This window comes from Pygoscelis adeliae, unplaced genomic scaffold (assembly GCF_000699105.1).
Source record: "Pygoscelis adeliae isolate BGI_AS28 unplaced genomic scaffold, ASM69910v1 Scaffold9, whole genome shotgun sequence".
NCBI lineage: Eukaryota > Metazoa > Chordata > Aves > Sphenisciformes > Spheniscidae > Pygoscelis > Pygoscelis adeliae.
In genome coordinates this window covers 3,767,192-3,778,083 of record NW_008825557.1, presented here as the reverse complement: position 1 = coordinate 3,778,083, position 10,892 = coordinate 3,767,192, and the positions used below count along the sequence as shown (strand labels likewise).

Sequence of the window (10,892 nt, the reverse complement as noted above, 5' to 3'; positions counted from 1 at the left end):
GCTCAAGAAGTGGGCCCATGTGAACCTCATGAGGTTTAACAAGGCCAAGTGCAAGGTCCTGCACCTGGGTTGGGGCAACCCCCAGTATCAATACAGGCTGGGGGATGAAGGGATTGAGAGCAGCCCTGCCGAGAAGGACTTGGGGGTACTGGTGGATGAAAAGCTGGACATGAGCCAGCAATGTGCGCTCGCAGCTCAGAAGGCCAATCATATCCTGGGCTGCATCAAAAGAAGCGTGGCCAGCAGGTCGAGGGAGGTGATTCTGCCCCTCTACTCTGCTCTGGTGAGACCCCACCTGGAGTACTGCGTCCAGCTCTGGAGCCCTCGGCATAAGAGGTTCCAAAACACGGACCTGTTGGAGCAGGTCCAGAAGAGGGCCACGAAAATGATCAGGGGGATGGAACACCTCTCCTATGAAGAAAGGCTGAGAGAGTTGGGGTTGTTCAGCCTAGAGAAGAGGCAGCTTCAGGGAGACCTTATTGCAGCCTATCAGTACTTAAAGGGGACTTATAAAAAAGATGGCGGCAAACTTTTTAGCAGGGCGTTTTGTGACAGGACAAGGGGGAATGGCTTTAAACTAAAGGGGGGTAGATTGAGACTAGATATAAGGAAGAAATGTTTTACGCTGAGGGTGGTAAAACACTGGCACAGGTTGCCCAGAGAGGTGATGGATGCCCCATCCCTGGAGACATTCAAGGTCAGGTTGGACGGGGCTCTGAGCAACCTGATCTAGTTGAAGATGTCCCTGCCCACGGCAGAGGGGTTGGACTGGATGACCTTTAGAGGTCCCTTCCAACCCAAACTATTCTATGATTCTAACAACATTGGGAGAGAGTAAATTTGGGCTCCTGAGAGAGACCCCTTTCAGGTTTGCTTTTTAACTGAAGCTTAAACCCCCCCCACAGCAACAGCAAAAAAGCACTCGCTCTGACCAAGGTTTCTATGAAAAACAATGCATTAGTGCAACATTTATGCTGTGCCAGAACACTGGAGTAAGGAATGAAGATCTTTTTTTCCTAGAGTAATGCCCATCAAACATGCTTATTCCTAAAGCTGTTTAGAAGCCAGAGTTTACCCAGGTGCCCTTCTCTCCGGCTTCCCATTGATACAGGCTAACAGAATGGGGCAGGGGGGGAAGAAATTAAGTCAGTGTTCAGTGACAAGGGGTTTTGGGCAGATGTTTATGGGCAAGACAAGGCGTGCTCCTCAGGATAATGTAGTGCTTTCAAATGGCTACCACCATGAGGAAAAAGGGCTATTTTCTTAAGCCTAGCTTTTAAGCATACATAACCACCTTCAAGGAGCAATGCCCATGGTGCAAAGCTGTGCACAGGCAGATCCCCACTGAAATAAAAGGCAGGTAGTTCCTGGGCAGTAGAGTTGCACAGAGCTTAGCAACGCATGCGGGAATTCTAAGAGAGCATCGTGGGTGGAAGTTCTCCTCAATTTCTACATCCACTCTTGACATGAGAAGGAGATGTATCAGAAGACATCACTGAGCCCAGCTTCAACAAAGGTCTCAACATATCGTTAAACCTTGGTGCCGTTACCAAAAAGGTTCATAAATCAGCGCAGACACTGACAACTCAGCCCCTCTAACGACAATGTAAGCCATTTACCCAACATGTCTAGACATGCGAGCATAATCCATAGCCATGAAGCCAGAGTTATCTTTATAAGACTATCAGCACCATGCCAAAGAAGAAGTTGGACTGCATTCATACCCCCTGCAAATGTGGCAGCCATAAGAGCAGTCCTAAAGCATCCAAAAGGTGATATGAAATATATCTGCTTCTGCAGGCACCACATTGTCATCATTTTAATCCCTACTTGCTCCCAAAACAATTCTCTCCCCCTTTCCTACAAGCATAGTGAAAGCAAAGCCAAATACACACAAGTGTTGGAGAACTCAGGTTGGAAGGGACCTCGGGAAGTCTCCAGGCCAACTGCCTCCCCAAAGCAGACTCAGCTACGAGGTCAGACCATGCTGCTCAGGGATCCTTCCACTCTGCTCTTCACAGTCCCCACAGATGGAAGCTGCACAAACTCCTGGGGCAAGCTGTTCGACTGCTTGATCGTCCTCACGCCGAGTTTTCTCCTTACATGCGGTTGGAACCCCTCGTGTTTCACTTTTATGCCCCTTGTCACTTGGACAATGTTGCCTCTCTTTCTCCTAACGCTTCCATTGACAATGCTTATGCACCAACTATGCCTCCACTTAAAAAACCCTCTCCTGTAGAGCAGTGGTACTGCTGAGCTAATGGCAAGGTTCCTGCTGGGTCTGGGTCTGGGTCTGGGTCTGTGTGGGGAGGGGTCACCACAGACAACGCTTTCTTGCAGTACTCAGTGCAGAAAGTATGAGAGCAGTTGAGGTATGAGAGCAGCCAAGTGCAGACGTGCTTTTACAAGGGGACTCCTTCCATGTGATCCTTCTTCTTTTTCACAGCTCATTCCCACGCCTCTCAATCACTCTTGCAGACGACTAAGGAGACCTATGTGCTGTTTTGACAAACCCCTCACCTTTCGCGCTGATCTTGAGCATGTCCGTCAGCCCCTTTTTTTTGAAGAAACTCTACCATCTCCTCGTGGTGTTTGGAGACAGCAAGATTAAGGGGGGTATATCCCTCCTGAAGGGATAAATAATCCCAGTTAGAAAAACAGACAAGTTCAGTGCCATTTTGAAAGAGCAGCTTTACCCAAATGCCTAGGTTACCTGGTTCTGGGCATCAATATCGGCATTATGCTCGAGTAACAGCCCCGCTACAGCTGTATTAGGAGATAGGACAGCCAGGTGAAGGGCAGTGTTGCCGTCAGCATCTGCCAGATTCGGGTCGGCACCATGCTCTAGCAGAATAGCCACACATTTTTCTTGCTGGCACTGTACTGCCTGGGAACAACACACAAAAAAGGAAAAACTTCCAGCTTTTACGTTTCACTCTGTCACAACTCGCCCAGCTTCTGAACGCTGGGAAAGAAGAGCATCTTCAAAGATTAGCTAATCTATACCTATTCCACGCTGATTACCACGTGCATGTTTCTACACAGGTCTGTGTAAAGAATCCTGCCAGACACCTCTCATTTAATGCACAGTCGATAAGCCCCACTTACAAGAGCATTACATGTTCCACATACCTTCATCAGTGGCGATCTCTTGAAATTGTCCGCGAGGTTCAGCTGGCAGTTCTCTTGTACTAGAAAGCTAACGACATCTGCATGGCCGTTTGCACAAGCAAGATGCAGAGGTGTCCTAAAAATTAAGCATATGAGCTTAACAGACAACAAAAGAACCAAAACTGTGTCGCCACCCAGCCCTGGGGACCCTGCCCAGACTCTGCTCCTCCCGCTTGCTGCTGCTGCAGTTCTGCACTGGTCACCCACAGGGCAGAAGAGAACTGGTGATGCCTGAGCAGCTGCAAAACCAGCCTGCAAGGAGACCACAGCAAAGCGGCAGGTCAGCGGCATGCACTCCCAACAGCACTTGAGCCGACCTGGCAGCTACAAGCAATGAAAAGTTCTAGAGTTCACTCTCCCAGCTGACAGGGCAAATCTCACTTTTCAAGCAATTAGCTTGAATGTGATCCTGCACAAAGCCTTAAGGGCGGAAGCACGGCTCCCAAAAGCTACCAGGGGAGTTGGTCGCGCCATGCTGATGCTCCTGCTGGATCAGTAGGCTATGCGTCGTAACACACTCCTTGTGCTTGAGAGAGGGCTGCCGAGGACTAGTGGAGCTTGGCTCAGAACCTCCTGCAGCAGCGCCAGCCAGGAGCAGCCAAGGTGTCCATCAGTGGCCCACAGCCCCTCACCGCTTCTCCTTGTCTCGCCTGTTGATGCTGACTCTTTTCAGCCACCAGCGCCACCGCCTCAGCCAGGCCAGGTTGCCGTGGGCAGCTGCACGGTGCAGTCTGCCTAGGTCCTTCTCCTGGAGTTCATAGGCACTGGTGGTGCTGGCGGCAGCGCAGGACTGCCCAGAAGCGCTGCCGGAGGGTGACTGCTGCCACCTCTTGCCGAAAAGCCCCCTGCATGCGGCGGTGTGGGCACAGCCCTGCTGGGAGCGACCAGCAGCAGGAGGCACTCGGCAGACTGTTCCAGGCCCCAGGCAAGGACAAGGACGAGGGCGAGGGCGAGGATGAGGAGGAGGAGAGGCACAAGGGAGGCAAGCTCTACCCGAGTGGTGGCCGCCGCCTGGAGCCCCCAAGGCGGGGGCTGGGACGCACCGACTCTCCCAACCCGGGATACGCTGCCGCTCCCACAGCCGTGGCGTCAGCACTGAGCACCTCTCCGTGCCTGCGCAACAATGGTGGCGAGCACGCTCCGAGGCGTCACAAGGGGGCGTCACAGAGGGCGGGGTGACGCTGCCGTGCGGGCTTTGTGGGTGCGGGTGCCTGCTTGCAGAGACCAGCTGGGGAGGTGTGAGGGCAGCCCCGTAGGGCGGCCAGGAGCATGGCACAGGGCTTGTGAGGGCTCCCAGGGGCACTGGGTAGAGGGGGCTCTGCCCCCACGACAGGGTGCCCTGGGGCTGGGGCCCGGGCTGCTCCAGCCTGGCCGAAGGCTACAGCAGGTGCTGGAGCAGCTCTTGCCTCACTTGCTACTGGTTTTCCCCTCAGTGCGTGGCCAGGGTGCCTCAGGACATGCATCCCTGAAATGAGGCTTGAGGTAGGGTCAGAGCCCAGCTCAGGTGGTCAGGGGCCGTGGGAGCTCTCTATAGATGCCCACTGATCGCTCCAAGCCTGCCATGCTGGAGCTCCAGCATGATGTGCTTTCCTCCAACGAAAAAGGCGGCCTGAACCTCCTGCAGTGTGGTGAAAATCAAGGGCCCCATCTCACTGTGCTGGTGGCTGCTGCTCACCCCCTGTACAGAATCACAGAATGGCTAAGGTCCTCTGGTCCAAGTCCTCTGCTTGAGCAGGGTCACCTAGAGCCAGTTGTCCAGGACTGTGTCCAGCCAGCTTTTGAATATCTCCAAGCATGGAGACTCCACAGTCCCCCTATGCAACCTGTGCTGGTGCTCTGTCACCCTCACAGTAAAAATGTGCTTCCTGATGTTCAGAGGAAACTTCCTGTGTTTCAGTTTGTGCCCATCGCCTCTTGTCCTGTCACTGTGCACCACTGAAAAGAGCTTTGGACCCTCCCTTCAGGTATTGATATACATTGATGAGATTCCCCCTGAGCTTTCTCTTCTCCAGGCTGAACGATCCCAGCTCTCTCAGTCTTTCCTCATGTGGGATGCTCCAGTCCCTTAATCAACTTAGTGGTCCTTTGTTGGACTTTCTCCAGTGTGTCCACGTCTGTCTTGTACTGAGGAGCCCAGAACTGGACACAATACTCCCCTCACCAGTGCTGAGTAGAGTGGAAGTACCACTTCCCCTGACTTGCTGGCAATACTTTGTCTAAGGCAGCCCAGGATACCATATTCCTTCTTTGCCACAAAGACACATTGCTGGCTCATGGTCAACTTAGTGTCCATCAGGACCCCTAGGTCCTTTTCTGCAGGGGGGTGCCCCCAGCAGGTACTGGTGCTGCTTTCCAGGTGGGTGGCCCCCAGCAGGTACTGGTGCCTGGGATTGTTCCTTCTCAGGTGCAGGACATTGCACTGTCCTTTGTTGAATTGCATGAGGTTCCTGTCAGCCCATTTCTGCAGCCTGTTGAGGTCCCTCTGGATGGCAGCACAACCCTCTGTGTATCAGCCACTCCTCCCAGTTTTGTGTCATCAGCAAACTTGCTGAGGGTACAACTCTGCCCCATCATCCAGATCATTAATGAAGATTTTGAATAGAACTGGACCCTGTATTGATCCCATTGACTGCTAGTCACTGGCCTCCAACTAGATGTTGCACTGCTGATCACCACCCTCTGGGCCTGGCTGTTCAGTTTTCAGTCCACCCTGCTGTCTGCTCATCCAGCCCGTGTACGCATGAACACCTTGTCTATGAGGATCTTATTGGTGACAGTTTCAAAGACCTTACTGAAGTCCAGGTAGACAATATCTACTGCTCTCCCCTTGTCTACCAGGCCAGTCTTTTCATTGTAGAAGTTTATCAAGTTGGTCAAACATGACTTCCCCTTGTTGAAGCCATTCTGACTACTACTGATGATTTTGTTGTCTGTCATGTGCCTGGAAATGGTTTCCAGGATTAGCTGCTCCATCACCTTCCCAGGGATGGAGGTGAGGCTGATCAGCCTGTAGTTCCCTGGGTCCACTTTCTTGCCCTTCTTGAAGATAGGAGTGACCGTTTTTTTCCTCCAGTCTTTGGGCACTTCTGCCAGTCGCAGTGACGAGATTATCAAGAGTGGCTTCACAATGACATCAGCCAGCTCCCTCAGCACTCATGAGGGCATCCCGTCAGGGCCCGTGGACTTATGTATGTCCAGTTTGCTTAAGTATTCCCTGACCTGATCCTCTTCCACCAAGAGTACATCTTCCTTGCTCCAGATTTCCCCTGGTCTCTGGGAGCTGGGAGTCCTGAAGGCTGGCCTTGCTAGTAAAGACGGAGGCAAAGAAGGCATTCAGTACTTCTGCCTTTTCCATGTCCTGTGTAACCAGGTGCCCCATCTTGTTAAGCAATAGGCCCACATTTTCTCTGGTCTTCCTTTTGTCACCTGCATGCTTAAAGAAGTCCTTCTTGTTGTCCTCGACATCCCTGGCCTGACTGAATTCCATTTGGGCTTTAGCTTTCTTAACTTCATCCCTGGATGCTCGGACAATGTTTCTGTATTCCTCCCATCCTTGATTCCACCCTCTGTATGTTCCTTTTTGTTTGGGCTTTGGCTTTCCTAACTTTGTCCGTGGATGCTCAGAAGATGTCTCCATATTCCTCCCAGGTTACCCATCCTTGCCTCCATCTTCTGTATGGTTCCTTTCTGTGTTTGAGTTTGGCTAGGAGCTATTTGTTCATCCACACAGGCCTCCTGGCATTTTTGGAAATCATTGAGATGGACCAGTCTTGAGCTTGGAGGAGATGATCCTTGAATATTATCCAGCTTTCTTGGGCCTCCCTTCCCTCCAGGGCCTTATCACATGGGACTCTTCCGAGCAGGTGTTTGAAGAGGCCAAAGTCTGCTCTCCTGAAGTCCAGTGTCATGACCTTGCTTTTCACCCTCCTTCCTGCCCTCAGGATCCTGAATTCCACCACCTCATGGTCTGTTCAGCCAAGGCTGACTTTGATCTTCACATCCCTAATGAGCCCCTCCTTGTTGGTGCATATGATGTCTAGCAGAGCATCCCTCCTCATTGGCTCTTCTGTCACTTGGAGGAGGAAGTTGTCATTCATGCTTTCCAGGAACCTCCTGGATTGCTTATTGTCCTGCTGTGTTGTCCCTCCAGCAGATATTGGGGTGGTTGAAGTCCCCCATGAGGACCAGAGCCTGCAAATGTGAGGCTACTCTTATCTGCCTGTAGAGGGCCTGATTTGATTGCTCTTCCTGGTCAGGTGGCCTATAGCAGACAGCCATTATAATGTCACCTTACCAGTCCTCTCTCTAATCCTAACCCATAAGCTCTCAGTTGGCTCCTCATCCATGCCCAGGCAGAGCTCTATGCACTCCAGCTGCTCTCTCCCATAAAGGGCAGCTTCCCCTCCTCGCCTACCCATCCTGTCCTTCCTAAAGAACCTGCATCCCTCTGTTGCAACACTCCAGTCATGGGAGCCATCCCACTGTGTTTCTGTGATCCCAACAAGATCATAGCCCTGCAACAGCACACAGATCTCTAACTCATCATGTTTATTCCCCTCAGACTGCATGCATTAGCATACAGGCACTTCAGAGAGGCACCCCAGTATGTTGAATTCCTGGAGAGGGTTTAGGGGTTTTCTCCATAATGGTGCCTTGCAGGTACTTCCTTGCTTACATGCAGTACTGGAGGTGTCCTTGCTTAAGCCTCATTTTGTTGATTTTGTCATCTCTTCCTGTCACATCACCCCATGCCCTTTGCTTAGTGAACCTGTCCATCACTCCCCCACAGGACTGCTGTTTACTCTCTCCTTCCCTCATCATTCTTAGTTTAAAGCCTTCCTTATGAGGTCAACCATCCTATTAGCGAAAACAGCTTTGCCCTGCTTGGTGAGGTGTATCTCATCTCTCTCAAGCAGACGTTGATCTGCAGACAGGGTCCCACGGTCACAGAACCCAAAACACTGTCGCCAACACCAGTTCCGCAGCCAGTTATTTGCTTGTCCTCACCAGCAGGGTTGAGGAGAACACTACCTGGGCCGTCATTCCCTTGACTACTGCTCCCAGAGCTCTGCAGTCACTTTTGATACTGTCCAGCTTTCCCCTGGCAGTATCTCTTCCTTGGGAATCTGGCATATCTGCAGGGAATGAGGTCGTGGGAGCAGAGCCGGGACAGCTCGTTGCCTTCCCAATCCCCTGTGCTGTGAGGGAGGAGAGCGTCTCTCTCATCTTCCTTCTTGCCTTCCTGATCATTCTTCTCTCATTAAGAATGTTTTCTTTAATCCAAACTATTCCCCATGAAGAGGGGAAGAAGACAGTGTGGTGTTTTCATGTTTCTCTACATGTGTGCTTTAGTGCATGTGTCCAGAGTGGTTTGTCAAAGTTGTAATACTTACGTATCTCCTTTTGTTTGAAGAGATGGGGACTGGTTAGGTGGACCTCAGTAGTTGGCTGCTGCTACTGCTACCTGGCCAGACCCGGAACATGACCAACCCCCTCTACTCCCAGCTGTTCAAATGCACAGTAGGATACAGAAGGCACCAAAGTATGAAAATGCAGAGACATGTGAAATGATGTCGTGCTGAATGAGTCTAACTAAGCAGATCAGTACAGCTATGAGCAGAGAAAATAGCAAGGGACTAGAACAGTTCCCTAACTGACAGTCAAGGGTTATGATACAGCTGGTGTTTGTGAAGGGATGCTATAAGGGGCTGCCACCTCCAGCAGCTCCTGTGCCAGTCATTCCTCCTCCTCAGCCACACAGTGGGAAGCTCAGGATTGAGCTTTTGTGCTGGTACAGGGGTCAGCACAAGGAAGGTGTGATTTAGTCCTTGAGTGCTGTGGCGGACAAAAATGTATTAATCAGCAACTAGATTCAGGTAAGCTGTCTTTCCTTTGACATGCCTGTTGCTCTAGCACAGCTGAGAGTGGGGCCTCTTTAATCTGCTTTTTCTTGTGCCATTGTGCTTTGCAAGGTGTTGCAAAGCTGTTAAACCCAAGAAGTACGGAAAGGGCATTTTGTTGTGAAGAAAGTTAGTAGGTACAAAAAGAGGATGAATATGCTCTGTCTGTAGCACTGCCAGACAAAATGAAGCTTACCAGTAACATGGTCCTTTGTAGAACACCTGCTGGGATGTATAGCACAAGTCCTTGCTGCCATGTAACTTGTGAGCCTTGCAGTCATTCAGCCCCCAAGGACAGCTCATTTTGTGTTCGCAGAGATGCAATGGCAGTAGGAATCACTGCCCAGCCTAGTGGTCAAAGGAGATGGTGCTGTATAGATGGGGGAGATAGGTTGGGGAATTTGTTCCCCAGTATGTTTGGGAAACAAATCTTATAATACCATCACTGTGGTAGTCAGTGTTTGGTGCCAGTGTTTTCCCAGGTGACCACCACAGTGCAGTCTGTCCCCAGGCCTAGGGTGGGTGAGGTGATTTTGTGTTAGTTAAGTCTCTGTCCACATCACGTGGTGTGTCCTGTAATTACTCCACAAGACAACAAGGAGTCTTGCGGAGTAAATCCTTCCGAATGGCTAAGGATTTCCCCCTGCCCCCTTCTTTTGTGCTTTCCCCAGAGCTTGACAGTCTCTTGCAGCCAGACTCCTGAACTCTCTTGAGCTCTGTCCTCAAAGCTTCCCCATGCCCGCTGTGAGGGCTCCAGCTGCAGCCTTTTTTTATTTTTTAAAAATTTTTTTTGGTAGCTAGCTTTACAACACAACTCAATGCAGAGGGAGGTGGCTAATGAGGCAGTGGTGGGACCTAATGCAGCTTTTCCAAAGGCACAGTGCATGCTTGGATAGGGCTTTTGTGCTGTCTTGTTGCCTTCCTGCCTGTGCCGCCCAAGGAAGGAATGAACTCCCCTGAGTGAAGAGACTAGTAGTTGTCCTCTCAGAAGCATGTTGCTGCTTTCCATGTGCGCTTTTTGCCATCTAGTGGCAGCAACATATTGGTGTACTGTTTGCTTCTGATATAATTGCACTTTATAGGCATGGTACAAAATTGTGCTGTAGGACTCCTCCATCAAGCAGCAAGGTGCAACTATTGTGCCACACTGCTGACTGTACTGCTGTGATGAAGGGCCAGGAGACTAGCTTTTCCTGGCATGGTCAGACTGGGGGAAGTATCCACTGACAAGTAAAACCAGAGGAATGCTCAAAATTGGTGCTTTTCTGAAGCTTAATGGAGTTTTGAGTTATTTAAGCAAATACTCATTATGTGATCCTATGGACACCTTGTTGCTGATTTGGGGATGAATCCTGAAAGGTTATGTTGTGGGACCTCTGAAATGAAAGTCATATTTTGATGGGAATGTTTGTTCCATTGGCACAATTAAGTATGGTATATCTCTGAAATGCAGCAGTTTTGTTGGGGATGCAGGTAGTTAAACCAGCTCCAGGACACTGATGTCAAATTGCTTTAGAGGAATTTCCCTCACTGAACTACAGTCCTGCAGATCTGTAGGGATTGTATGTGGCCACCTTCCTGAGCTTCCACCCACTTTTTAAGCAGGCTATGTCTTGAAAATGAGTTTGTCTTTATTGATGGCTTGTTCTAGCTCCTGGTGTGAGGCTATGAAAAGTGTCTTTTCACATCCAGAAATTAGAGGCCTGCTGTTGGTCACCCAACATCTGAAGGATGCTATGATCCCACCAGTTTGCAAGTATGATAGGAATAATATCCATCCATATTGCTGCTGAGGTACTGAGTCCTAAAGCAACCATTAGC

At 50.5% G+C, this 10,892-nt stretch overlaps 1 protein-coding gene across 1 annotated transcript in view; it reads right to left on the bottom strand.

Annotated features, from left to right (window-relative positions):
• Positions 1 to 4,022, bottom strand: part of LOC103923859 (ankyrin repeat domain-containing protein 26-like) — a gene marked incomplete at its 3' end in the record, with an annotated part of 76,029 nt that extends 72,007 nt beyond the window's left edge. Inside the window, exons 1-2 of the mRNA XM_009332290.1 lie at positions 4,006 to 4,022; positions 3,804 to 3,944 (exon numbers count right to left, since the gene is read on the bottom strand). Of these exons, the coding sequence (XP_009330565.1) occupies positions 3,804 to 3,944; positions 4,006 to 4,022 (158 nt within the window). The remainder of the gene's footprint in view (positions 1 to 3,803; positions 3,945 to 4,005) is intronic.
• Positions 4,023 to 10,892: the final 6,870 nt, after the last annotated feature.